The sequence below is a fragment of the Poecilia reticulata genome, chromosome 16, assembly GCF_904066995.2.
Source record: "Poecilia reticulata chromosome 16, P_reticulata-male-v2, whole genome shotgun sequence".
Classification (NCBI taxonomy): Eukaryota; Metazoa; Chordata; class Actinopteri; order Cyprinodontiformes; family Poeciliidae; genus Poecilia; species Poecilia reticulata.
Genome location: NC_088845.1, coordinates 30,224,700 through 30,251,793, shown reverse-complemented (window position 1 = coordinate 30,251,793; position 27,094 = coordinate 30,224,700). Strand labels below are relative to the sequence as shown.

General features: G+C 39.9%; 2 protein-coding genes across 11 annotated transcripts in view; one reads left to right on the top strand and one right to left on the bottom strand.

Annotated features, from left to right (window-relative positions):
- Positions 1–14,532, top strand: part of vps13b (vacuolar protein sorting 13 homolog B) — a 312,384-nt gene extending 297,852 nt beyond the window's left edge. For all 4 annotated transcript variants that reach the window (XM_008432898.3, XM_008432900.3, XM_081617077.1 and 1 more), the window contains exons 60-68: positions 900–1,046; positions 2,143–2,371; positions 5,933–6,109; positions 6,465–6,635; positions 7,973–8,149; positions 10,230–10,332; positions 11,859–12,027; positions 12,096–12,176; positions 13,695–14,532. In XM_008432898.3, the coding sequence (XP_008431120.2) occupies positions 900–1,046; positions 2,143–2,371; positions 5,933–6,109; positions 6,465–6,635; positions 7,973–8,149; positions 10,230–10,332; positions 11,859–12,027; positions 12,096–12,176; positions 13,695–13,943 (1,503 nt within the window). In that variant the 3' untranslated portion in view covers positions 13,944–14,532. The remainder of the gene's footprint in view (positions 1–899; positions 1,047–2,142; positions 2,372–5,932; positions 6,110–6,464; positions 6,636–7,972; positions 8,150–10,229; positions 10,333–11,858; positions 12,028–12,095; positions 12,177–13,694) is intronic.
- Positions 14,528–27,094, bottom strand: part of rgs22 (regulator of G protein signaling 22) — a 26,296-nt gene continuing 13,729 nt past the window's right edge. For 6 of the 7 annotated variants that reach the window (XM_008432892.2, XM_017309446.2, XM_008432897.3 and 3 more), the window contains 11 exons: positions 25,365–25,540; positions 25,107–25,269; positions 23,461–23,631; positions 21,642–21,692; positions 20,890–21,042; positions 20,582–20,761; positions 19,091–19,261; positions 18,787–18,996; positions 15,585–15,678; positions 14,830–14,913; positions 14,528–14,758 (listed from right to left, as the gene is read on the bottom strand). In XM_008432892.2, the coding sequence (XP_008431114.2) occupies positions 14,706–14,758; positions 14,830–14,913; positions 15,585–15,678; positions 18,787–18,996; positions 19,091–19,261; positions 20,582–20,761; positions 20,890–21,042; positions 21,642–21,692; positions 23,461–23,631; positions 25,107–25,269; positions 25,365–25,540 (1,506 nt within the window). In that variant the 3' untranslated portion in view covers positions 14,528–14,705. The remainder of the gene's footprint in view (positions 14,759–14,829; positions 14,914–15,584; positions 15,679–18,786; positions 18,997–19,090; positions 19,262–20,581; positions 20,762–20,889; positions 21,043–21,641; positions 21,693–23,460; positions 23,632–25,106; positions 25,270–25,364; positions 25,541–27,094) is intronic. The other variant, XM_008432896.3, reaches the window with a different exon arrangement.

The window sequence follows — 27,094 nt, the reverse complement described above, 5'->3', positions numbered from 1 at the left end:
ATCTTATCTACCTCAGCAAACATCTGAAAACCAACCACTGTCCTCTTCTGCTGTGTCACTGCACTGTCACTACAGAGGTTTGACTGACAGACTGACCCACCAGGTCAGGTCTGCAACTCTGCACGAACATCAGTCACTACACTGTTACCAACTCAGCACCTTTCTTGCTATATTTCTATAACATTTTGGACAAAGAAATCATTATCAGCAAAAATCTGAATCGACAGGTCAGTCTTTTTAATGATCAGTGATCGGACCCAGAGAATTTTTTTCCAAATTGGTAAAGATATCGGTGAACATCAGTTTTCAAGTTTGGCACATTTTTCCTTGGATTTAGTTGTGGATGAGGACAGGACTATTCTGACGTACTGCTGCAACATGTTTAGCATTGACATGGTATTTCAATCTTGACTAGCTTTGCTGTTAGGCTAACTGCTTTTAGCTCAACTTGAACACAACAATAATCTTTTTCAGCGTCCAATCAGATCGTTTTCAGAAGCAAAAGTGAATCCCAGATGGACGGAGCGAAGCGGCTTTGTCATCCATTGTTGCTGTTAGTGGGTGTCACGTTTGCGTCAGATTTACAGGCGAACCAGAAACACAGTGCTAAGGTTCCAGCTGGAACTTTTGTTTGTAAAAAAAAAAAAAATTGTTTAACTGTGTTAAAATCAATGTAAACAATTAATCAAAATGAATGTGTTAATTGCCCAACCTGAGATAAAATGCATTGAAGTTTGTGGTCGTAATGAGACTCTAAATACTTTTATTATTACTTTGTAATAAACCAAAATATTGTGCTGTCACAGTGAGTGACAGGTTGCTAATATCCATCTAGCTCTCTGTCTTTTCTTTGAAAGTAGCAGGTCTCAGATAAAGCTTGGTTTTGTTTTTCACCTCAGGTCCATTTCCAGCTCCAGCCTGCCAGAGTTTACATCGAGGACACTTTTGTTTACTACATTAAAACGCTGTTCGACACGTACATCCCCAGCAGGCCAGTGGAGCCCAAGAGGGCCAGAGAGCCTGGAGCTCTGATCCTCCCTGAGCAGGTGAGCAACTCCTGGATCATTTGACATTGTTCTGCTGCTAATCCTATGTATTGTGTCAAACAAAGAAAGGCTAGCCTCATTCTGAAAACAGCCTGCCTGTAAATAAAGTTCTTAACTCTTGTGTAAATGTTCTTCATGTGACACCATGAAAACATCACTCTGGCAGAGTAACTCAGGTTAGTAACTCAGTGAAGCTCATATATATATATATATACTTAGTGAGGCATTTTGCCTTATCAGTCAACATTAAGGCAAAGAAAATGGGCAACAAAAATATGGAAGAGTCCTACATCAGGTGAATTTATTTGCAGGAAACCACGGAGAAATGGATATTAAAGCCCTACACTCCGATCCTAAAACATTCTGAATCAGGAGCTCTGAACTGCTTTAAAACTGAATTCTTTTTATTTGCTTTATCATTAATATCCCTTTGGCTCCTGGTTTCTGATCTCTGGTGTTATTATTCATTTTTGTTTGTTCAGCAACATTACAGTATATCATCGTGGTATTTATTTAGTTTGTTTGGCATAAATATTCTCAGCAGTCCGGCTGCACTGAACTGTCCCACTTGCACGTCTTTTATCCGCACAATTTGTGGAACCAGCAGCAAATAAAATCTGCTCCAACTTTTCTGGGCTTTAGACCCATGAGCGTCCACACATAACGGTCATGTGACATGATGCACCATGATGCTGCAGCTATCAGGCTGTCCTGCTGCTCAAAACTTTCATTGCTGAAGAATATTTATCATCTGTTTCTTATTATTAATTCAGTTCAGTTTGTTTATGTAGCACCAATCCACAACAAATGTCATCTTGAGGCATTCTACAAAAAATAATTTCAGTTCAATCATATATTCCAGTTGGTCCTAGTTATCAAACAGTTCATTATGCTTAATTAATTATTCAAAGAAGCTTAAAAGGTTTCTAAAAGGAGACATTACTGACAATCTTCTTATAATTGTTATTGGTAATAATAATAAACCCAGTGGACTGACAGGAGGCATCATGTCAGTTGTTTTGAGAGCAGGAGTAACATGAAGCTGATCACATTAATCTAAGTCGTTTGTTTTCGTCTCTCCTTGGTTTGGATGCAGGTGCTGCAGTCGGTGCAGGCGTTGGTTCACCCTGTGAGGCTGCAGAGGCTCTCCATCCAGCCCGTCCACCTGCTGGTCAGCATCCACGCCTCCCTGAAGCTCTACATCGCCTCAGACCACACTCCCCTGTCCTTCTCTGTGTTTGAAAGGGGGCCGGTGTTCACCACAGCCAGACAGCTGGTTCACGCTTTAGCCATGCACTACGCTGCTGGAGCGCTCTTCAGAGCCGGTAGGGGGTTTTATGACGTCACGTAATGTTACTCCTCAATTAATATCCTCCTTATTATTGCATGATGTAGATTAATCAAGCTGCCTATTTAGACCTAACAGCCTTTCTCCTATGGAGCGTCCTGTAGTTCACAGCAGTGTTTTATGGACACAATATGGAGAGCAGTGAATGATAGTGAAAGGTGACAACAAAAGTTGAAAATGTTTTTATCTTTCTTGTGTTGCATTGCTAACCTGCTGTCGAGCTGCACATTTCACACGAACTACACCGGTCCCTCAGCTGGACGAGGTTCCTCATCGCACAAGTTCTATAGGAACTGAATGGAGAGGGACATTTCTAAATGAATGTCCTGCCTGAATACAAAAAACTTGAAAAACTGAGGAAATTCAGGGATGTTTGGTTTGAGAAAATAAAACTTTTTTTTTTTTAAACGTGCGTACAGTGACGATTTCTGATACGGGCAGTTGCCCAGGGTGATATCAGAAAGCGGTAGGGCACTCAGAGATTAGATGATAAAGCCTATATTATCTGTCAGTTGTTCCCTGAGCAAGTTTGCTACTACTTATATGCATGTGTAGGGGAGGAAGTCTCCCTTAGTTGCTGTAGGACACTGGGAGAATATTACATGACCTGTTTCCTGCTACAAAACAATCAGATAATTGGTTGAATTTTACTGTGACAGACTGGCGACTTGTCCAGGGTGACCCCGCCTCTCGCCCCGAACATTAGCTGGAGATAGACACCAGCACCCCTCCCGACCCCACTAAGGGACACAGGGTGTAAAGAGGATGGATGGATGGATGGATGGATGGATGGATGGATGGATGGATGGATGGATGGATGGATGGATGGATGGATGGATGGATGGATGGATGGATGGATGGATGGATGGATGGATGGATGGATGGATGGATGGATGGATGATGGATGGATGGATGGATGGATGGATGGATGGATGGATGGATGGATGGATGGATGGATGGATGGATGGATGGATGGATGGATGGATGGATGGATGGATGGATGGATGGATGGATGGATGGATGGATGGATGGATGGATGGATGGATGGATGGATGGATGGATGGATGGATGGATGGATGGATGGATGGATGGATGGATGATGGATGGATGGATGGATGGATGGATGGATGGATGGATGGATGGATGGATGGATGGATGGATGGATGGATGGATGGATGGATGGATGGATGGATGGATGGATGGATGGATGGATGGATGGATGGATGGATGGATGGATGGATGGATGGATGGATTTTAATTAGTTGGAATGCATCAGATCTTCGTTCCTGCAAGAACCACAACTGCATGCATTTTTATATTTCAAGCTTACAGTTGTGATTAATCTGATTAAGTTTTTTAATTGATTGACAGAAATTTCCACTTTTTTTCCTTTGTGCATCGTGGAAACTCGTTGCAGCATCAGCTACCAGTCTCTGGTCACTAGAGTTAACAAGTGGGAGCAAAAACCCAAGACAGATTTGCTTTGTTCCTCAGTGGTGATTTACTGCTAACCGATGAGTCATGGTGTGTAATTTGTTTGAAAACAGTATTTTATGGTTAATTTGTGGGTAGCAGTAGGAACAGGTAGACGGCCCTGTCTCTCCTGAGTGTTGTCCGACCGTCCACTCTGAGCCTCCCACACATGGTGTGACTTAACCCCATCATGTCCGCAGCAGAAATCAGCAACACGCTCTCCTTCCTGCTGTCTCTCATTAGAGCACCGCTTTCTGCTCGTATTTCAGCAGATCACCTCACCGCCGTCTTCTCCTGCAGCCATCAAAGACGGAGAGCGGCTCTGGGAAGCGTCGCACTCTGAGGCTTATTAAAGGAGAACAGACTGATCCCCCCAATCACACAATCTAACATGCGAGCGCATAAAAATACATATTAGAACGTTAGAAGGCTCATTAAAGGCCTACCGCGGTCCCGCTAGTGCACCAAACGTGTCGGTGTGTGTTTAGCGGCAGAAAGCTCCGGCTTCTAAACATCATCTCCTGTTTAACTGTTCACTTCACCAAAGCCACAACTCTGAGACCCTATAAAACCGAAAAGGACCCCTGGTTCCCACTGGATTTGGTTTCCTCCAATTAGAATCCGTCGCTCAGGCACAAATTGACAGAGAACGAGAGCAGAGCAGGACCTGGCGTCCTGACAAATGGCTGCTTGATTTTTGTGATGCAGTTCTCAGAGCATAAATATCAGTGAGCCGTGCCATCAGAGTGGGACTCTCTGGATGAATGAGAGAGGTGAGATAGTCGGAGGCTATAAATCTCGCTGAGGCTCGCGTATGATTACATCCAGGTGTGGTTTTTCCTTTTTCTTTTTTTTTGTGTGCATTTAAAGTTTCTAAGTCTTTGTATTCCTAAGATAAGAATTTGGAATGATTATTTCAAATAGCTTTTGGCAGCGAGAGGAAGATTTCTGTACAGGCACGCACATGGACGACTCATCCGAGAGGAAGTGATGTAGATGGATTCATTTTCCTCGCTGTTGGACACAAAACTTCTGTCAGCAGTTTGAAACGTTCCAGCTGAATTTGATTTAAAAATGATCTTTTATTACATAATTGAGATTCCCTCCAGATATTGAAAAGTCAAAGCAACATTTTTGCCCAGAGTCCAGGCTTTTTCAGCTTTACTGACTGAGGAAATTATTTGGCTGGAAAAAAAACATTTTTGGATGACTAAATAAAAAACAATAATACATAGGCAAGGTAGACAATCAGCACATCAGACTTCTTTTTAAGAATTATATGACAAGATGTAAAAACAATGTTCAAAATATGCTTTCTAGCTTTCTGACCTCGATCTGGAACCAGTTAAAATCCCTCTGTGTGAGATTCACTACTCATTAAGACAAAGGCAAAACGATTAGAGTTCTTCTCTAAAAAGTCATAATAATACGAGAATATAGTCGTGTTACCAGCATAAAGTCATCATAATACAAGAATAGTCATAATACTACCAGAAAATTATGTAAGAATATGAGAATAAAGTCGTAGTAAGACAATAATAAAGTCAAAAGTATCATAAGAAAAATATGTAATACAAGAATAAAGCCATAATGATGTGACAATAGTCACATTACCAGAAAAATATGTAATAATACCAGAATAAAAGAATAATTTTTATGAGAACTCCTGTATTAATTTTTTTAAATTAAAATGTTAAATGTTGCGCATTGTGTGAAGTTATATTTTGGTGTATGGTTTTACACACCAAATGTAAAACCATACACTTTCATACTGATCTTTTGATACATCAGTATGAAATCATTCTAATCAGCAGGACTTTGAGTCTTGAAGAACGAAGCATGGCCGCATGGTCACATCAGATCTTAATAACTCTGTTAGAGGTTTTCCTCATAAAACGACTTTTTCTCGTAATTTTAAGACTTTTTTGTGGTAATATTGTGTCCTTATCCTGCCAATGATATGACTTTATTGTCATAATTTTGAAAAATCTTCGTTTGGCCCGGTCACTCGGCGCCCGGCATGGCTGGTTCCCTCTGTGGTGTTGAGGTGTGTTCTGTGTCCCAGGTTGGGTCGTGGGGTCCCTGGAGATCCTCGGCAGTCCCGCCAGCCTGGTGCGCAGCATCGGCAACGGCGTGTCCGACTTCTTCCGCCTCCCTTACGAGGGCCTGACCCGGGGCCCAGGGGCCTTTGTCAGCGGGGTCTCCAGAGGGACCACGTCGTTTGTTAAGCACATCTCAAAAGGTAACGCAAACCTTCTCAGCTCTTCCTCTTTGTTCTATTTGTGGATTAAAATGTTGGTCTGGTCTTTTTTTTTATAATGCTTCAGTTTCTTTTGAATTTCTCCCAGAATTTTGAGTCATGACACATTTATTCTCTTAAACTTTACACTCTGTGCTTATTAAAGTTCATTTGTGGTTCAGCTTTTGTACTTGGCAGATGAGAAGATTCATTATGAACATCTAGATTTATCAGTCTTCTAATTTGTTCTCATTTGAGTTCTCCATTTTTTCCCCCCTCCCCTCTCTGTCTGTTCAGAGCGTTCCCTGAATCACTGTAAATGCAGAATGTTTAAAACATATTTTCTTCCTGTGCTCAGGCACCTTGACATCCATCACTAACCTGGCCACCAGTCTGGCGCGGAACATGGACCGCCTGTCCCTGGATGAAGAGCACTACACCCGGCAGGAGGAGTGGAGACGGCAGCTTCCGGAGAGCCTGGGGGACGGACTGAGACAGGGACTGTCTCGCCTTGGAATCAGCCTGTTAGGTATGAAGACATCCACTCAGGTTCAGAAGCTTTTCATTCAACCAGAATCGTTGTTGTGTATTTTTTGTTTTTAAATTACATGTGTAGCTGCATGGTATGAAAACTAAGAAAAGGCTTTTATTTTTTTTTAGTTGGGTTGTTAGTTATTTTCCATCGGCCAACCCAAATGTACAATCCCTCCTGCTGCAGCATTAGGTCACCCAGAGCGGAGAAGAACATGTTCTCTCTGCTGTCCAATAAAACGCAGCAACACATGTGTTACAGAGTGCAGTGGGACCTTATAAAAGCTGAGAGAGCAAAGAAACTCAAATCAGACCCAAACATTCACACACTGTATTGCCACAGCCACCAAGAAATGCTTTGTCTGTCAGTTAAAGCTGTGGTATGTAGCTTTTATTAAAAAAAATATTTTCTTTCCCATATTTTTTAAAAGTGTCACCATGTCGTGACTGTATAATATGAGACAGAGAAACTGTTAAAAGATCGATCTCCTTGAGCTACTATTGCCATCTGAAGAAAAGCAACCAATCAGAGGCAGGAGGTGGGGCTTAGCGCTGTCAATTTTCTCATGTTAATGGCGGAGAAACAACCCACTGTTAGAGGATAACCATTGGTGGCTATGCTAACTAACCTTAGCATTAGCGTCAGGCTCTGCTGATAGGGAGGGGCTGTAGCGTAGACCCTCCTTGCTCTGTTTCCAGTTACCACTGTGAGAAAGTAGAGGGGTTTTTTTGTTGTTTTTTTTCTCAGATCATGTATCATTCTGTCACAATATGGTGACAGTTTAAAAAATATGTAACATACTGTCACATACTGCAGTTTTTATGTTATGATCCCTAAGATCCAGTCCTCATCACTGATCAAACATCAGATGAACACTCATAGATCACCTTTTTAATCCACACACACATTACATATTTATTCAGCCAAACGGATAGTGTTGGGGTTTTTAAAATTAACTCAAGACTCGTAAACAACCAGACACAAGAGCAATGAGGGTTTTATGACTTCCTTTGCAAAGGGAGAGATCCACAACCTCTAACCCACTTGGGATCAAAGATTGGTGAGCTCTGCTCAACTCTGCTTGGAATTGGCTTTTATTTTGATGACCTTCTTCAGTAGAACAATGCTGAGATAACAAAACAGATGGACCCCTTGAGTAGGAAATTACATTATAGATAAAGAAAGAACCTTAAAGAATGACTGGTCAGAGGTAACTGTAGATAATGTAGATAAAACACTCAAATAAAATGATAAAACAATGATTAGTTACAATGATTAGTTTTATCCAACAGATAGTTTTTAGATTCAAGATTTTTCTCTTCTCCTTCTATCAGGAGCCGTAGCAGGCATCGTGGACCAACCCATGCAGAACTTCCAGAAGAACTGGGAGACGCAGAGCTCAGCCGGGAGCAAAGCCAAGGGGGTGATCTCTGGAGTGGGGAAAGGAATTGTGGGAGTGTTCACCAAGCCCATCGGAGGAGCAGCTGAACTGGTGTCACAAACTGGATATGGTGAGAACAGCAGGCCCACAGACCCGTTTCCAGAGCTATGTCACTGGCTAACTTATTGAATTAAAAAATATATAGTGAAATTTGTAAAGACATGAAGCATAACGTTAGCATGGCTCATGGTTTCCCACTGAGCTCAACAGATTCCTGGCCCTCAGTCATTCTGTGGTGTTGAAACTCCAGGTCCTCATGTTATACACATGTAAAATCTGTAATGTACAGATGCCAACTGTGTAACGCTCTAAACTTAAAAGCCCTTTATTTTTTTGGACCACACATTCAGCAGCAAAGCAAAGTTTGGCCTTGGAACAATTTATTTAGCCAAGCTCAAGATATGTGAATTATGTAGAACGTTCTAAGCAGCCCAAGGCAATAATAAACACATGTCTGAATTAGTGTGTCAGGAAAATCATGAATCCGTCAGCGGACGGACATTCCCCCAAACCCACCCACCCACACACACACACACACACACACACATCTCAGCTCCATACAGGAGGCAAGTGTTTATTAAAGCAGAACCCCGGAGAAAGCTGCTGAAAGACCCCCGACACACACGCTTATGTGTGTAATCATACATGCACAAACACTTGTTCGTCCAGGCGGCGCAGCTCTCTGGAGTTACTTAGTGTTTTATTAGGGGGAGAGAGCTGGGCTTGGGAGAGGGTCAGAGGCTGGTGTGTGTTGGTGCTAACAAGTCTTGGCTGCAGCACATAAACCACCAATGAGGTGAACAACTCCGCATAAGAACGATTCCTCCCCAGAGACTGGCCTCCAGTCTGACTGACCCGCTCTGAGCTCAGCACATGAAAACAAGCTTAAAAACACACAAACACACTGTGCTGCAGCTAAAAGGTGCAGAAGCTCAAACCGAAGAGCTTTACCGTGAGTTCTGTTGTTTTTGTGACACTGCTGGGTCTTTCGACTACATGATGATTATAATGAGTTTGTTTTGCATATTTACAGTTTAAAATGAACATGTCACATGTTGAGATAAACAAACGTTTTCAATGAAAAGGAGTTTAAAGAAAAATTCTAAAATATTCTACCCCTACTGTCAAAAGCATCAATCCGTCCATGTAGATAAATCTTAGACACAACAGACAATGTGTATAAATAAAATAAAGAAAAATAATAAAGAAAATAAATATGATCTTTGTAACACACTAATTAATACACTAATAGATCAATAAACTTCATTACACCTTGACAGAATATTTAATTTTATTATTTTCTTAAAAGCAGAGATTGATCTTTCTTTGGTTTCTTTACAGGTTATTCCATAAATAGAAATACAACGTTCCATTTGTTTAGTGTATTGTAAACATAACTTTCAGAATATGCACAGTGCACTAATCTGAAGCTGAAGAAAAAAGGATCTGTTATATTTCTGTAGCATTTTCTGCTCAGAATTTTAATAATGCTTTTTTTGTAAAATAAAAACATTTAAAGACATTCCTCCAAATGTCTACACAACAGTTTGATGATCCGTAGCCAAACGCATCACACACACGCACACGCACGCAGACACACACACATTTTGCGTGGCTATCTTTGTGGGGACTTTCCATTGACTTCCATTCATTTCTACAGTCTAAATCTTACCCTTATCCTAAGCCTAAGCCTAACCCTAACATACCTAACCCTAACCAAAACTCAATTCACACCTTACTCCTAAATCTGACCCTTGACCCAAAAACAGTGTTTCCCCTTGTGGGGACCAGGCTTCAGTCCTCACAAGGAGCAGTGGGTTCCCACAACGTAGTATGTGTCAGGAAAATGGTCCCCACAAGGTATTACAAACAAACATGCACGCTCACACACACACACACACACACACACTTGCACCCTAGGGCTGCACAGCGTGTCCAGTGTCACTGCAGTGACATCAGTGATGGAGTCCACTGTGTTCTTTATGAATCACTGGGTTGTTGCTGTAGTGCTGAAAGAAAACTGACCACATGCTTATGGGTTATACACCCACTCTGTAACCATTCGTCTTTAAAAATGAACAGAATTGGTAATAAACAGAGTTTAAATCTGTGTGAAGCTTGTAATGGTTAACTGTCCGTGTTGTGTTCAGGGATCCTCCACGGAGCGGGACTGTGGCAGCTTCCTAAACAGCTCTACCTGCCTGCAGAAGAAAAGTCTGCTCTGGCCTCCAACAGCCACCTGAAATATGTCTGGTATGACCCTGAAGCCGTTAAAACATCTCTTCCCTTCTGCAGCTATACTGTTGCCCAGCTCTCCTTATAAGTGGGGCATGTGTTTTCACTTCTGCATTTGTGCTTTTCTTGGTTTCTCTCCAGGAAATGATGTATTTTTCTCTAGCTCTACCCTCCGTCATTTCCACTGTTTAGTTTACAAAGACGTCCGCATTTCTTTCTTTACCTTGAGTCCCACACATGGTAGCCAGTCTGCCTCTCCTTGTTCTCATAAATACTCCGCTACAGTTGTTCTCACCATTTTGCTACAAGTCTGAGCAGAGGTGTTTGTTGTGGCTCTCAAAAGGAACAGAATGCCATTAGAGAGCAACAAATGGCATTCTGTTGGAATAGTTTGAAAGGTGGTAGACTGTAACTTTATTAAGATTTTATATAAAGAAGAAAAACCCAGTGGAAGTTTTCTGTTGGTCCTGTTTTCTAAAAGCGTATGTGATCCGAGCAGTAGTCGGGCGCACCGGTTGCTTTTTTCTGACCAATCTTTTAAAAGCCTGATTCAAATTTTTGCCGATACTGATTTATTTATTTACTCCCAGCAGACACTGTCAGACGTTCACAATACTCCTCCAATATCCCAGGCTTATTTTATTGAAAAGTATTGAACAATACCTGTGAAACAATGCAAACCTGTTTTAACTGCACATGATGCAGTGCTCCTAAAAATAAGTGAGAAGTAGTTGAGTGGGCAGAGCAAAAGGGGACAATGGTTGATTTTTGGACCTTGTTGGAGTAGTTAAGATCAATTTCACATGTAAGTATCGGCTGATTGATCATCACCCAAAATTAAGGTACTCTGTGCACCTCCAGTCTCCAGTGTGTTAAAGGTTCCAGTACAGCTTCATAGAAACATTCAAGAAAGATTTATGAGCAGCCTTTATGTACAGAAGGTTATCATGAGCTGCTTAATAAGTCTTTATGACATTTTATTGAGGGGTTGGTTTGGTTTCCATAGCTATCAAACATTTATTCCTGCTAGTTTTTTAAGCTGCCATCAGGAAAATGTCCAAATTGTTGATGCATGAAAACATTCCTCTGGAGCTGTCATCAGCTGAGGGGCTTAGCGGAGTGTTTATACATACATCTGATGTTCTCTTGTGTTTTACTTGAACCACAAAGCCGTCAAACTGGTTTCCATCAGGCATTCGTCACTGCCTTTTACAACAACAGGTAGTTCGTACTTGTGAGAGCTCTGGCTGCGAGCGGCTTAACACTGAGCAGACCCAAAGTGCCCAACTGTGCTCGCTTCAACATCTGCCCTGCAACGCCAGCACCTGCCTCCCAAAGTAAACACTGTCAGAGGAACATGGCTGAACACAGAGTCACTGCTGAGCATGTGTGAGGTCTGAACCACACGGAGAACTAAAGGAAAACCAAGAGCACAGAATGCATGAAGGCATGAACGGTTTGCCGAGGGGTACAGTTTGAGCGACAAATTAGACCGTATGGAAAACGTGACGATCCGTTCTGTTTGCTCCTTGGTGTGACCACAGGAAGATGCTGCAGTCTCTGGGGCGCCCGGAGCTCCACATGGCCCTGGAGGTGACCATAGTGAGCGGATCGGGTCAGGAGCATGCTGGCTGCCTGCTGCTCACCTCTGAGGTTCTGTTTGTGGTCAGCCTGTGTGAGGACACGCAGCAGCAGGCCTTCCCCATCACAGAGGTGAACATAGCGCTCCAGGTCAGCTGCAGGTGGCAGCTTCCTGCGGCTGACCTCTGGTCTCTGTGCAGGTGGAGTGTCAGCAGGAGCCGGAGCAGCCAGGCCAACTCACACTCACGTTGCAGCAGCAGATGCTGAGCAGCGACTCTGAGGTGAGCCCATCGTTAGGAAGGGGGATGTGGAACTCAAAGCAGCTGACCTAAATATTTTATTGTTATTTTATTATCATTTAATATAAAGTTCATTCACAAGTTAGTCCAACCTCTGACTTTCTGGTTAAAACATCCAGCAAATTGTTTAGATCAAATGCTGCTTTATTCATTGATGTCTAGCTAAAGGCTGATGCAGTAATAATCTTTACTGTCATTATAGAAGATTAAAGTAGTATCATAAAGTAGCATTTGATTTATGATTAGTCTTATGCTGGTTTCACCCCACTTCTTAAAGGAATAGTTTGTGATTTTTAAAGGAAGGTTCTGTTGATAGGAGGTGTTGATACTGTAAATCAGGGGTGTCAAATTCATTTTCATTTTGGGCCACATCAAGATCATGAATGTCCTCAATCATTTGTATTAGAATGTATTGATAAAACAAACTTTTAACTAACTGATGAAATTATTACATCTTTCTCTGCATTCAAAGAACACTCCTAAAAATCTTAATCTTTAACATCCTTTCACATTGATATAATTTGGTACAATACAAATAAAAATGGATTTGATTTCATATTTAAGCATGCAGCTGTTATCTTAAAGTTCTGTTTCTGCCACATAAATAGTTATAACCGGCTAGATTTGGCACATGTGCTGTAGATAATCCACTTCCAGCAGAGGCTAAGACCGAAACAGACCTCTGCTATCTTAACATTAATCCACCTTCCTTGGTTTATTTGAATGTTATTTTAATAAACTTGAGACTGTTGTCATGGTTACATAGACTGGGATTTCAGCAAAAGCCAATGGTTGACAACAGAATATGCATGCAGTTTCAGTCAAGCTGCCTGATATGAGTTAAAAATATAAGTTTAAGTTGACATTTTATTGTTTTCCATTAGGTAGGTAAATGTAATATAAACACTTTACATGTTTTATGCAGTGTCCATTTAATACTTGAAGATCTTTCCTTCTCTTTCTTTCATTCATTTCATGGTAACCATTGGTTACTGAACAAATAAACAGTGTAATGCAAACATGGTGTTCAACATCCTAATCTGGATTAAGACTAAATGAAGATGCTAAGAGAGTTATTCTGTATAGGTAAGACATTAATTACTCACGTTTTAACAGAACTTCAACATGAATTATTATAACATGATACTCTCAGCAGGGCTCATTCATAAGCTAAATTTCCACATATTTTAAAATTTCTACCATATACCTTTATTGATGCTTCTAAATATATTCTGCTGTAAAAATTAGTGATTACAAAAGAGGAAAAAATTACTTTTTGTACTTATTTTTGGCTAATAACTGAATTAGCCAAAAAGAAAAAAGTCAAAGTGAATGTTTAGAAAAGGAACATCTTCTTCAAAATAATTTGCCGCAGTAAGAATCCCAGATTCTTCAAGCTGAGATTACTCAACATGGTCTGTAGTTGTCATGACAACATAGTTAACATTATATATTCTTGATGTCAGAGTTCATTTGATCAGGACCTCTGTCCCCCTGCAGGGTGACGGCGTCCGGGAGCGTTTATCAGAGCAGCAGTATCAGCGGCTGGTGGATTATGTGAGCCGAGCCTCCCAGTTCGTCTCTCCATCTGCCGCCTCTCTTCAGCTCCAGCCTCCAGTCACCCTTGCAGAATCTCCACCCTCTGTCACCAAATGTTACCGCTACCTGGTGGATCCTGTTTTTGCCAAGGTGTTTGTTAGTAAGTTCACTATAGTGAAGAACAAAGCTCTACGCTTCGGATTCCACTGATAAATCTTCAAATCTGACCCATTTATCGTTTGCCTTAAAACCCTTTCACTATGTGCTTAATTCCTAACAGTTACCATGTGAACTAATCTTTTTATGTAACTGGTCACTCATGCCTTAGAGATAACGTTTTAGGAGTAATATTTTCTTACAGAAACGTGGATGTGTAAAATTCCTTTTGTTAATGTAAGCTCTAATGTTTCAGAGAGCATGCAGAGTAGAGAACACTACAGCAGAGTTTCGTCAAGTTAGTCCAAAACAAACCTGTCAGACAGAAATATTCAAGCACTTTGATGTTTCATTCTTTCTGAAACTGCTTCAGGCTGTGTTGACGTTCTGTGAATTATCCCATGCCAATGTAAAGTGCAATATTTATACATGTTGATGGACTCTAGAGATACCAGCTGTTGACCAAAAGTTTTACGATGATGTAACATACTTGTTTAAAAATAAAAACACTTATTTGTACCTTGTGTTCATGCCAAACCCTACTGATGCAAACATGTTGCCTTTTTTATGGTGTCACTGAGCTCTCTATGAAATGCAGTTGATCTGAAACTTAAAAACGCTTAATAAAAAAAAGTAACTCACATGAAGTATTCCTTTATTTTTAGTGCAGCTAAAAAGATATTGAAACCGTGGGCATCACTACTTTCACAATCAGCAGGCCCCATAAGGCTTAGGCCTGAATAAGAAATATTCTAATATACGTCTTCAACTTCTTATAATCAATGTATCAGTTACTCTCTCAGCCTTCACTCCTGTTCAGATAGCAGTGCTCCTCCTGGGCCCAGGGTTGGGACATGTTTTCACCCTTCCTGTAATAAAATAGAAAAAGTAAAGCTCGCTACATAAAATGGCTTCAAGTGCATCGTCAATGTTTACTTACTGTTCATTTTGGTGAACCTCCTAGTGGAGGGAATTGATGGCACCAGGGAGCCTTCCTTACTGCTTACTGACAGGATACTGGAGTCTGAGAAGAAGAGAGTTAGTGGTAAAAATCTGCCCCTACATTGTTTTAGTTTTTAATGTACAACAAACCACCTGGGTTATGTGTAGAGTTGTGATTTTTATTGTCGCCCAATTAATTTAATGCATTTAAATTGTAAGCCAAAACTCTTTATCCATGTCTCTATTTAGTTTTAGGTAGGGATTCATCGATGCAGAAAAACAGCTGGATTGACTTTTTTTTTTTTACACAGAGACTTAACCCTTGTGTCCAGAAATGGGGTCCAACTGACCCCACACACATAAAACTTGTATTATTTTCCACAGTCCTCCACGTTTGCCTCAGTCCTCACACACACAAGGGTTAAATGTACTGAATTACAAATGTGATAACTCTGCACTAGTACAACACACCAATAACTTCACAAGCTTGGTCAGACATGGAAAAACAACACAACTTTATCTGTTCAGTGGGTGCAGTAAGGAGTAGAATACCAATGGAAAATAAATAATGCATGATGTCACTCAGAGCACAAAGCATAGAATTAGACAGAATAGATCAACCCTTGATGGGGACATTAGCACTGATACCCCATCTGGAATTTTTCAGCATTGGGACCAATACAGATAACATCAGATCAGTGCATTTCTACTTTTAGGTGAAACAAACTTAATTGGCTATAAATTTCTGCAAACCTGAATCTGTGGAGGCAGAATTCTCCAGCAAACTCAGCACATCCTCCCCCTCCTTCTGCTGATCTTCCATGTACTTGGAGTATGACCACAGCAGCTGAAAGGAAATGTCAAGATTTAACGAGGTTCCATTACTGGACTGAACTCTTTCGTTTAAGTTTGTGGTTGAGGCCGACAAACATTCTCTGCAGTATTCATTTCACAATGCTTAATGTTGTTCAGGATTCCCTGAATTCAGACTTCATTTCATACACCAGCAGTTTTGATACCTGTATGTCCCAGGGCAGTAAGCTATGTTAACAGGACGTGGTCAGATCATTACACAACTGGATCTCAACACCAACCCTTACCTAGTTACCCTCACAACTCTCGGTCTGAGTGAAATCAAAGCATGGGTCATCTAACTCCAGCTCAGCAGTAAGAGAACAGAACCACTCTGTCATGACCGTCAGGAATCTACTGCAGGAAATCGGTGTCCCACTAATTGACGTTAATAGTTGTCTCACCATGCCAATATCAAATCTGTCATTTATTTTCCACTTTAAGAATATTACTTAGGACTAGTCATTTCTCGTTTAGCTGGATTACTGCAATGAGGTCATGTTTAGGGATTTTCCAACAAAGCATTGGACAGGCTTTAGTGTCCAAAACTCAGCTAAATTGAAGCTTAACCAACCTAAAATGGAAAATACTTCACATTTTCTGACAACTTTCAACAGAGTGAACATAGAGCTCACCTCTAAGCTGCAATATAACTTTTTCAAAAACATGTTATTTTCCATATGTATTAAACTGTCACTATCGTGACATTATGAGGCAGATAACCCCCCCAAAAGTTGAGCCAATGGTGGAAAGACAACTTACTAGTTTTCATGGAACAACTTATTGTTTCAGGAAAACTGTTTATCTGTCATCATCGGTAGCTAAGCTAACTAGCTAGTCGTGGCTAAGGTTGTGGTCAGCTGCAGTGCAGCAAAGAGCAAGTAGGAGGGGTGAGGGTAAAAGTAACAGACAGCAAGACCCTCCTCCTGACTCTGATTGGTTGTTTGAGTGGTTCATTTACTTGGTTCTGGGAGCCCTGGGTGAAGGCAGAGGAGCTCAATTTTTACAAATTATAAACTTTATAATTGTAAACTTTTTTTAATAAAAGATACATACTGCAGGTTTAATGCAAGGTTTATTAATTGGGTAATAGGGTAAGAACATAAGATTTTTAAGGGCATACTTTGATATGTCAGTGAGAAAGAACCACTGGACTTTATCTCCCCTCTGTGTGGAAAGGTAGAAATAATGTCTTCAGGTTATTTTTAGTTTTATGGATGAAAAAAGAAACTAAGATGTGGAAAAAAATTGAAGTTGTGAACTGAACTCCTCTCTGACCCATCCTGCAATAAGTAACTGAAAGAACACATGTATTTAATTTACATGACTGTGAGATTTTGGCAGCTGACGTACTTAAATAGAATCTGGATTTATTAAAGAGAAATATAGTTATGACCAAAATTATATCCAGGCAATTTGTTTTTATGCATTTTAATTTTATGGCTGTAAAATTTTAAAAAAGTAATGAGTGATTTTTCCAAATTCAACTTTCAGCATTTGGCACAATCACTGTGGGGTTTTCAGTTGTGCAATAGCAGCACAATTAATGAGCAAAAAACAAACAAAAAAAGCTCAAAATCTGGCAAATTCTATCTACACTGAGGGTTAAAAGTGACCAGTTATAAACATTGCCCAAATGTGGGGCCGTTTTTGATATATATATATATATATATATATATATATATATGGTATGACTAATTTTATGACTTAAGTGTAGGTAAAAAGTGGAGAATCAGTCATCAATTATTTTATTGGTGATATTCTGTGCTTGCTCTCAGGCTCAGCCGCCCTGGATGGTGAGACATATTAAGCTGCATCTCTGCTTACAAGCTCTGTCCCAGGCGGTGGTGTTAACATCCATTGGATAAATAAGGTGTATACTCTTCTAAAAGAACAGGTGCATTTCTCAACATCTCTTGGAAGTGCCTAAAGGCCATTAATTTTATTGTCTCCTGCTCCCAAAAACTGTATTTCAGCTAATATAATCTGACATCTATATATATATATATATATATATATATATATATATATATATATATGTTAGTGGAAATACAGTTTTTGGTAGCAAAGACAATAGGAGACAATAAAATTAATGACATTGTCTATATGTCAACTTGTGAGTGACATTTTATGTAATTTAATATATTCTCTAAATTTTGTCTGAGAAATAACAAAGGAACAAGAACTAGTAGAGCTGTAAACATAGTCCAAACATTGAGGTGGTGAACTATGAACATGAATCAGTTCATTTTAATCTTGCCAAACTGAACTTGGAATGAGCTGACAACACAACGCTTCACCTGCACTCTCATTAGTCTCCACTTATTAACCCTTAAACACCTCAGGTCACCAGTAGGTGACGTATACACACTTCAGACGCCAGCTTCTGAGCCATGGCTCTACTTCCTGTCCCTCATCAACCTCTGCAGCTTTGGGGGTAAAGCTAGAACCTTATCATCTATGGCTTTTTTTTATTTTTGAAAAAGCACAATTTAAATCCAAGTTATTATTTTTGACTGAAAAGTTATACTGGTATGTAAACGTCCCAAATTTCTACACAACAGTATGAGAAACCTATACATTCAAACAGGAAACAATCACTTCATATTACTGCTATATTGTTTTTGCATTAAATTTAACATTGGTTTTTTTTTTTTGACTAAATGACAATGTGGAAGATTTGAATAATTTTAGAACTTTATGAACACCAGATCAATATATTAAATCCAGATATATAAAACCTTAGAAAATGTTGAAAACCACGACTGTAGTTAATAAAGACAAACTGTTTGCAGCCGTCAGTCAAAACTTTGTGCTTGTTTAACCTCGGGGCCCTTAAATCTAAGTTCTGGAACCAATAGCTGCCATTAAAGGAGTTTTACTTCAGTAATAGATGCATTCTGAACAAAATAGACCATTTCAAATAGAAGAGTATTCAAAGTAAGAAAATAATTGGTATTTTGATCATGAACAATGAGGAATGATTGATGGAAATGCTTTTGCTTTTCACTTGGGCCACCATGGTTTAGTCAAGTAAGAATAACAATGCTTTTTCACAAAAACACACAAAGTTCCTGTTTAAGAGCAGATAAGAGTTTCTCACTGGTTCTACGGGAATCATCAATGAGCTTTGGGGTCTTTGGAAATTCTGGGAGTCGAGTTGGATGCTCATGGTGCGTTGGAAGCTGAAGCTGCTGCGTGACCTCCGAGGCATTTTAGATGCGTCTTTTTGTTCCGGCTCGTCGTTACCGTCAAGCTCATCCTTCTCCAAACTAGCATAGGCCTCTTGTTTCTCCCGTTCCTCCTGTAACAACTGGTCATACAGGACTGAAATGAGTTCAGATTTTAATCTTGCAGTACAATCTGGTTTCTTATAACTTCAGTTTTCTTTGTTTGTTTGGGTCCACCTGTAATTTTCTTTCACTTTCCTCCTCCTCCAGCCGTCTCTGTTTCCGTATTTTGGCCCTGTGTTTGGCTCTCTTTTCCTGCAGCAGGGGAATGAGCTTCACTTTGGAGAGATTCCTGCTGAGCACTTGAAACTTGGGCCAAAGCTTCAGCAGTTCACTGAACACAGCTATCTGGATAAGCAGGGAAGCATGAAGAATAATAAATTTTGGTTTTATTAACTGTTCTCACACACATATCCGTGTTTCTTCCCATATTAGGACTTTGTATTAACATCTGTTCTTTTTAGTAACTACATGTCTGCCTAAACCAAACACTTACCAGTATATTCCTAAAATAGGGCAGAACAATAAATCATCTGTATATTGCAATAGACATGTGATCAATATCAATGGATAATCCATTTGATAGAATGTTCAATAATTTCACTGAACTCCAATCCACAGCCACACAACATTCAGGTATATGTAGGCAGAAGAAAGACTTTAGCCACTCAATCTCAGCCAGCTAAGCTAGATAGATGGCATTGAATAATTGACTCTCTTAGGTTGCCTAGCAACAACCAGCTTAGTGACTGCGCTGCAGCAGTTTCAGGTTTCGCCACCGTGACTCACAAGAAACAACGGCAAAACAAGGAAGGTATTGCCACCAGTTTGACAGTATTTCAGATATTTAAAACAAATTTAAAAAATCAATAACACTGGACAACAGCCATAAAATTGTCTGATTTTTCCAATTGTTTTAGAGGCATTTTGATGTGCTGAATTAAAAAATCTCATTGGTTTGGCTCAATTAGGTCAACTTTCTGAACTATGGATGCAACATGAGCATCAAAATGCATGACTTGTTTCCACATATGGATCAGTTTCCTGAGAATCTGGGATCAAAGTGATGAGCAGGAGGAGAGCTGCTATCAGGACAGAAAAGAGACAGAGACGTAATGTTCAATTCACATGAACTTACCCTTAGAAATGTTTATTATTCACTTTACAGAAATCCAGGTTTGGGACATTTAACTAATTTTCTCCTAAAAAATTTTTTTGGATGAGAAATATTAACAGAAATAAACTGATAATGTCACAAAAATGTAATCAATATAGTCCGAAGATCAGATTTCTCTAAATCAAATTAGAATAAAAACCTGACTTGATTGAGAAAAATGTATGTCGCTCCTGCACCTCCGAATTATTGTAACTTTTGACATTTTTTAATACAAAAACACAGTGGGCTGCTGGAGGACTGTCTTAGCGTCCCTACCGTCAGGCTTAGCATGTTTTCTGGGGGAAACCCTGAAACGATTATATTGTGATATACGTTTTCATCCATATTGTCGAACCTTATCATAACCAAAACTAAACCTAAACAAGGGGGTCCACCACATTAGTACTGGGTTTTGGCCCCCATCAGACCCATCTGTCTTCAGTAGGTTGGTAAATATTCCAGAGAAGGTCCTAAATAGAATGGCTAAACGAGTACACACACAGAGCCAGTACCTGTGCCTCTCTGAAGATATAAGGCCCAAGCTCACGGCGCCTTTCCAGAATACGCCGAGCCTGATCATGAGAAATGTTGATCTGCACAGATGGTGGGATGGAAGAGTTGATGAAACAGCTGATGATTGTGGAGATTTTATGCTGGACGGTGACCATACTGCTGTGCGAATGGCAGAGGTCCTGTATTCAGAGAGAAATGAGTGTAATGCTGTAGGACCTCTCTCACACACACACTGGGAAAAAAATTTCATATTTCTGAAGGTATGAGGACTGTGCAGCCGCCAGCACAGAAGCTTCTGGATCTTCACCTTATATCTCTGCACCTCCACCCAGAAGCGCACGTCATTTTCCAGTAACTCTCCTTTCACAGAGACGTAGTCCTGGAACTGCTTGCAGGTGGACGGGTTGAGAAGAGCTCTCCGAAACAGAAGGATATCTCTGGAGGTATTCATCTGTGAAGCCTTCAGTTGAAAACAGGGAGCTATAATGTTAATCAGTTCCTTGGTAATAGGTAAAACATGTTATTTGCCAGTGAAAACATAATATAAAGACAATTATGCAGTTAGCTAAAGCCCTTTTCTTTAAAGGGAGTACCCTCCCTTTAAAGAAAAGGGCTTTAGCTAACTACATAATGTATTTTCCTGGCACATAGTGCCATTTTATAGCACAATTAAGTAACTATGTTAACTTCAGTTATTATAAAAAATAATGCATATATCAACTGTGACAACAATTTCCCTTTATGAGGGAATCGCATTATAACATGATGTAAAGCTCAAAATGTCAACTTTACATAACACTGCCCCTTTCTGTCACATAAAAGTTCAACTTTACATAACACTGCCCCTTTCTGTCACATAAAAGTTCAGCTAATATTTAAATCTGTTTGAAAAAGACACGAGTTAAAGTAAAGTTAGCTAAGCAAACATCCTGAAGCCTAATGTAACAGCCAAAAAAAATTTAAGTCAGTGCTTAAAGCCAAATCTTCCCTGAAAATCCCTGATGCCTGGCGAAGAAGAAATTCCTCATTTCTCTCTATTCATGAAGGGCCTCTTCTTACCTTCCTTGCTTTGATCCGGTTCAGCTGTGCGGCTCTATCGTCTGATTTAATCTACCACACAGAAACAAAGGCAAAGAGTCAGAAATCAAGACCTCGAGGAGAGGCCTCACACATGTCCCTGTGGTGCTCTCTTTCCCTGTCACTAGAACTGCATCCCTCTCTTCTTAGTCTTCAATCTCATTTGTTCTTTCCAATCTTCCTCCTCTGACCTTTTCTCCTCATTTCACCTCTTAAACATCTTTTCCAACCTTCCCCGCATCTCACTTTCCAGACTGTAATGTTAAACTACATCTACCTTTCATTACTTAATGAGAAGATCGGTGTCACTAAACCCAGTAAACTTGATAACATAATGCCGCAGAGCAGCAGAATCTGCAGTTTATGTTTCCACTCGAAGAAGCAACCTAAGACAGCGACAAGCCAGTAACGGCGTTCAGTGGCTGATCCTATAACATTAATGTGTGCATGTGTGTGTGTGTGTGTATGCATGTGTCAGTAGGCACATCCATTAGACAGACTTTAAACATGATACACATCACAATTGCCTCTGAAATATTTAATGCAATTATTGGCAAATGAGATCAAATGACAATTTGGTTCTAGTTTAAAAACACAAAGTGTCCGTCCAGTCCATTCTCTGCATGCCATTGAAACATTTAATAAGATCACAGTGCCTTGAAAGAAAACAATTTACACTTCTGAACTTTTTCACATACCGTCAGAACACAACCAGAAATTCTAACCCATGTTGTTGCAAAATATAAGTGCAAAACTGAAGTGGAAGTAGAACAAGTGATTGAAAAGTGTGGCATGCAGTTGTATTCAGCCTCCTTGAATAAATACATTGTAGAATAATGTTTCGCTGTGGTTTGTACCGAAAGTATTTTGGGGTTTTGCTGAAAACAGACATTTCCACAGCACAATGCTGCTACCGTATGTGCATTCTTCATTTTTCCGACACAAACTGAGCTTTGTTTGTCCCCCATGTGGTCTATGGCAACCTACAAACAGGCCTTCATTGAATAGTTTTTGTTTTGTTTGCTTCTTTGTCAACAAATTCTCTCAGCTGAGCTCTGCAGCTCCTCCAGAGTTACTCAGAGCTTCCCTGATCAACACACTCCTTTCCAGGCTTTTTATTTCAGACACTATGACTTGGTAAAACATTTTGAAAACCACATTATCCATTTTCTCCTGCTGCACAATTTTGCACTACTTGGTGTTAGTACGTCGCATTAAATATATTGAAGTTTGTGGTTGTAACTTGATGGAATGCAGAAAATGAGCAGGAAAGCATTTTTGATTTGCAGTAAAAGGGTCTGGATTTTATCTTTTTGCTAGAAAAAAAAGTCAATTCCATGACACCATTTGCTAATTAGATTCAAATACAAAACAACACAATACAAAACAACACTGTTGGAAAAGCAAATAATATTAAGTCTCCAAATATTGTACATATACATGTTACACCTATTAATTATAATGGAAGTGAATAATGGAGCACCAGACTATCATTATTAGCTGCTATATCAATGTAGCTATAAATGTGAGGCTGAGTCGATTGACTTACATGTAAGCATTTTTGAGGTGATAGTTAAGGGGTTAAACTTTGTCCAGTTTGCTAAAGTTCCTCTAAAACTTGTGTGCTGTGAATTTCTACACTAAAGGTAGCAGGATGCCACCCAGTGGTGGATAGGAAAATGAATGTTGGTAGAAAGGTAGAAAGAAACCTGTTTTCTAGTATTGGAAGTTTTTTTTTTCTATCAGCAATTATTTATTGTCAGAAATGTTGGTGTCAAGTGTGAGGTATCGAGATGTTTACCTTTTCCTTTTCCTTTACTTTCTGTCGCTCAACAAACTCTTTTGAGGAGAGGAACAAAGGCATCCATGTTTCTTCAAGGTAAGGTCGGATTATTTCCTGGATTGCAATCGCGACTCCGTTTGAGAGGGTTTCTGACTGCAGTTTCTCCTCTCCACCTGCCTTAACTAGAATCTACACAACCAGAAGACATAACAGAGAAGGAGGGGGAAAGGAATGCTTAAAACAACATAAAAAACTCGAGATAAGTAAATGTACAAGTAATTGCATAAAGGAGAAACCTAACAGTGAAACTCTCCCCTTTTTATCTCCGCCTGTGCTCTGCATTATTCCCACAAACTCTTCCCTTAATCTTCTAGCTTTTTTCAGTCCTCATATCCTGATTTCTTCTTTTCTTACATCTCCTTTATTCCATTTTCCTTTTTTACACACACAGCCCTGCTTGCCCTCATTTACTCTCGTAAGGCTTTTGAAATGAGAACCAGTTGCAGAGTGGGAATCAGGAGATGAAAGAGGGGCATTATGTGACTGGATGACTGAGCGAGTGAGCGAGTGAAGGGCCAAAGCAGTAAAGCTGTCATACTCTCTGCATTGCACACACAGAAGAGAACCAACAGTGAGACATAAGAACAGCTGTCAGAGTCAACCCCATAGAGTCAGAAGCATTAGAAATGGCTTTCTTACTTAAAAGCAATTTTAATAATTGTTTTGGAGGCATTTATAGGATGATGCTGACAAATCACAAACATCTTGACCCACAGTTTAGATCATGTCAACACAAGCGTGTTGTTTTTGTTCAAGAAATCGGAGTAAGTCCTGTGAATGAAGTCAGTCTGATCTCGGAGCGTGATTTTGAGCTGATGTAATAGACTCTGAACTAAAATTCAGATCAGGCCTAAAATAATCTAACCTGACCTAAGCAATTAAGCATTTTGTCAAAGCCTGATCCAACCTGACTAATTCACTTTAATTAGGGGCTCGGAATCTAAAGTAAACCTGACATGTTATTTTAATTGAGATTTTACTGCTTACTGTTTTTAGACCACCATTTAAGTAAGCAGTGCAACATCTTCTGTCTTCCAGCTCCATCTTGTTGCTTGTTGTAAAATGTTGAGTCAAGTGCAAATTTAGGATGTGGAGGTTGACAGGATCCTGCACTTGTTACCATCTGGAGAACTTCTGCACTGCTCCTCTATTTACACCATCATAAATAGATTAACACAACTTTATATCAAACATTCTCATTTGGTTTTCTTCGTGTTGCAACCTTATTAAACTCTCTCCAGAAGTCGGAGTCCGACCATCAAGCCAAAAAGTCTGGTCTGACCCGGCCCGAATTTCAGCTTGAGCCATAAATCCAAACTCTACGTTGAACAGCTGGGAGGGAAATCTAGAAATGAACCTGGAGCCTAGAAATCCAATCTGAGATGGATTTAAATTTATAATCACCGTTTCTGAAGCTGAATAGAAACCATTTAATTCTCAGGAGGTTATTTTATTGCCAATTCTCCAGCAGCACCCAGGATCCCAGAGGAAAGTGAGAAAACATTTTTTGAAGCTGCTGCAGCCTCCGTTTATAAAACCTGGATACATTTATTGGTGTAAATAATTTGTGGATTTTTAGTCAGATTAAATAAAATGCTACATACATCTTTCTGTTGTTTTTCTGTGGCAGGGCTGCGAGGACCAAAGAAGTAGCCTTTGTTCAGGTACTTTTCAACAATCATAGTTGACATCTCCTGTCTGGAGCTCTTGTTGGTCTTAGCAATTCCCTTGTACCGCTCTAGGTCCAACCAACAGCTCAGATGAATGCTGCACAGGAACAAAAAAAAAAAAAAACAATTAAACCTTCGAATAAATCTCATCTTCCTCTATATACCACTTCTCTGCTTGGTACTACCTCTTACCCGGCATCATGTTCCTCCAAGGAATTCATGAAGTATCCAATCTCTTGAGGCTGACGAAGTAAGGTCAAAAGACGATAACCGCGGAAAACTGCAGCCACTCTGGACCACAGACCAGAGTTTCGGTTTCTCTTTGAAGGGAATGGCTCGATGGATATAGGAAGATTCATGGACCTCTGCTGCTCCACATGAAAAGACACACAAGAGAAAATAAGAGAGACAGAAGGGAAGAACACCTTTAAATGGGTACTATAAAGTCAGTTTATCTGTGAGGATGGTTGCTGTGTGATACAGCAAGGATATTCAGCTTTGTTCCAAAGGAAACAGGTGAAGATTGTTCCAGGTACATCCATTCTGTCTGTTCCACTCAAGGCTTCTTTCACAGTTTTCAAATCAAAACTCCATCTATTTAATTTATAGAGTCCTCAGTCCTTAAATTCAGTTTTAAGGTAAAAATACAAATGTTTACCATGAAAAGAAATGGATGAATGATTAGCAGATGGATGTACAGGGTGGCCCACTCTGGCAGGAAGTGCACTTTTTAAAGTGTACACTAATAGCCCGAAAACTTTACAGCAGGTGAAAGACAATATTCGTAATGCAATTCAGAGCATTGGTGCCCCAGAGTTGCATCGCATATATGACAATATGTTAAGGCGCCCCCAAAACTGCATTGACATACAAGGGGATCATTTCCAGCACTTTCTGTAAAGAGTGAGTAAAAATTTTGGCATTTCAAGTTTTTTCTTTCTTTACGGAAGGCCGCCAGTAATACTATAGTAATGCGGGCTGCTTTTTCGTGGGCCACCCTGTATAAAAAGGTGAATGGATGGACGAACTAATGATGGGTTTATCTTTTATACAAAAACAGTTTTGACTTAGAGCTGGACAATAAATCAGTAATAAGTGTTGTGATAAACATGTGATCAATATCAATAGCTTTGATATTGATATCAAAGCTATTGATGTTCAGTATTGATGTTCAATCAATACTGATGGAACATTCAGTATTGATTGTAAAGAATATTCACTGAACTCTGATCCATAATTGCAAAGCATTCCCCCAGAATGCTTTGCGAGGAAAGGCTTTAGCTAATCAAGGAAAGGCTTTAGCTAATCAACCCCTCATGGCGAGCTAAGCAAAAGTGGCGGCATCAGCTACCTCACTCACTCATTCTTTGGTTACCTAGCAACAACCTGTTGAGTAACTTGTGCAGTAGGCGTTTAAGGTTTCGCCACCGAGCCTCATAACTCCTTAAAAATAAAAACTAATGGCAAAGAGTGAAAACTGTGGATAAATGAGGAAAGGTCATGGCACCAATTTGGCGGCATTTCAAATAACAAAAAACTAATCAATAATTATTGATAGACAGTTATTGATATTGACTGATATGAAATGCTTATATTGTAATATATTTTTCAGCCATTTTGTCCAGCCCTAGTATTTAAATTCAAAAATACTTTATTAATTCCAAAGGGAAATTAAATGTTGTAGTAGCTCATCAATATTCTTCAAAGACGCATTGAAGATGGCGATGGCTGTTGGCAGGAAAGATCTCCTGAAGCCGTCTGAACCACACTGAATCTAAAGAAGCTTCTGGCTGAAGATGCTCCACCTTCCCAAGACAGTCTCGCGAAGAGGACCTACAGGATAGTCCATAATCCTTCTTTGCATTATCATCTCCAGAGGTTCCATAATTGTCTCCAGAACAAAACCAGCCTTCTTCATCAGC